This window comes from Seriola lalandi, unplaced genomic scaffold (genome assembly GCF_002814215.2).
Source record: "Seriola lalandi dorsalis isolate HSWRI2012SDOR001 ecotype SW California unplaced genomic scaffold, Sedor1 jcf7180002054564, whole genome shotgun sequence".
Taxonomy (NCBI): domain Eukaryota; kingdom Metazoa; phylum Chordata; class Actinopteri; order Carangiformes; family Carangidae; genus Seriola; species Seriola lalandi.
The window spans coordinates 593,527-594,219 of NW_019525117.1; the positions used below are offsets into that span (position 1 = coordinate 593,527).

General features: G+C 44.7%; 1 protein-coding gene across 1 annotated transcript in view; it reads right to left on the reverse strand.

Moving 5' to 3' along the window:
• The window catches only part of LOC111662537 (uncharacterized), a 43,470-nt gene that overhangs the window by 13,287 nt on the left and 29,490 nt on the right, over window positions 1–693 (reverse strand). The window contains exon 13 of the mRNA XM_087176668.1: window positions 430–687. Coding sequence (XP_087032794.1) covers window positions 430–687 — 258 coding nt within the window. The remainder of the gene's footprint in view (window positions 1–429; window positions 688–693) is intronic.

Genomic DNA, 693 nt, shown 5'->3' on the forward strand with positions numbered 1-693 from the left:
CAAAATAACAACTAAATAGACGTCAGGGCAGGATTGCTGCAGGATTAATAGAACCTAATTTACTGATCAACATGTGACCACACTGATCAATACTGATCAATAGTGAGTCTGCAGACTGTGACAGTCAGTAGGACTGTCTTCATCCATCGTCCATCAGCTGCTTCACCTCCATTTTCTCTCTGCTCCAAAGTCATGATCAATGATCAAAGATCAATCAACAGACCAATCAGACTGATTGATCAGCCATCAGAGGAGTTGGATTAGTGGAGCTGCTTCTGTTCCTCATGTCTAGATTTTCACCTTTGACCTGAGTTCTCTCTGTAGAGGAGACAGAAGACAGTGAGACAGAGACAAACAACCAGAGACAAACAAACAACCAGAGACAAACAACTAGAGACAAACAATAAGAGACAAACAAACAACACTGACCTTTGACCTTGAGAAACACTCTTGTCCGTCTCAGTAAGTGTCCGTCCTTGTAGACTCTACAGGTGTATCTTCCTCTGTCTGTGACTGTGAGGTGTTTCAGGGTCAGACTGAGGTCTCCAGTTCTCAGTGGATCTTTCTTCATCTCTGTTCGGTCTCTGTAAACCTGGTCCTGTTCTTCAGGTCTGTCAGAACCGTTCTGATACACATGGACCTTCCTACTGTCTCTGTCCGTCCACTCCACTCTGACGTCTCCAGACAGGTGAG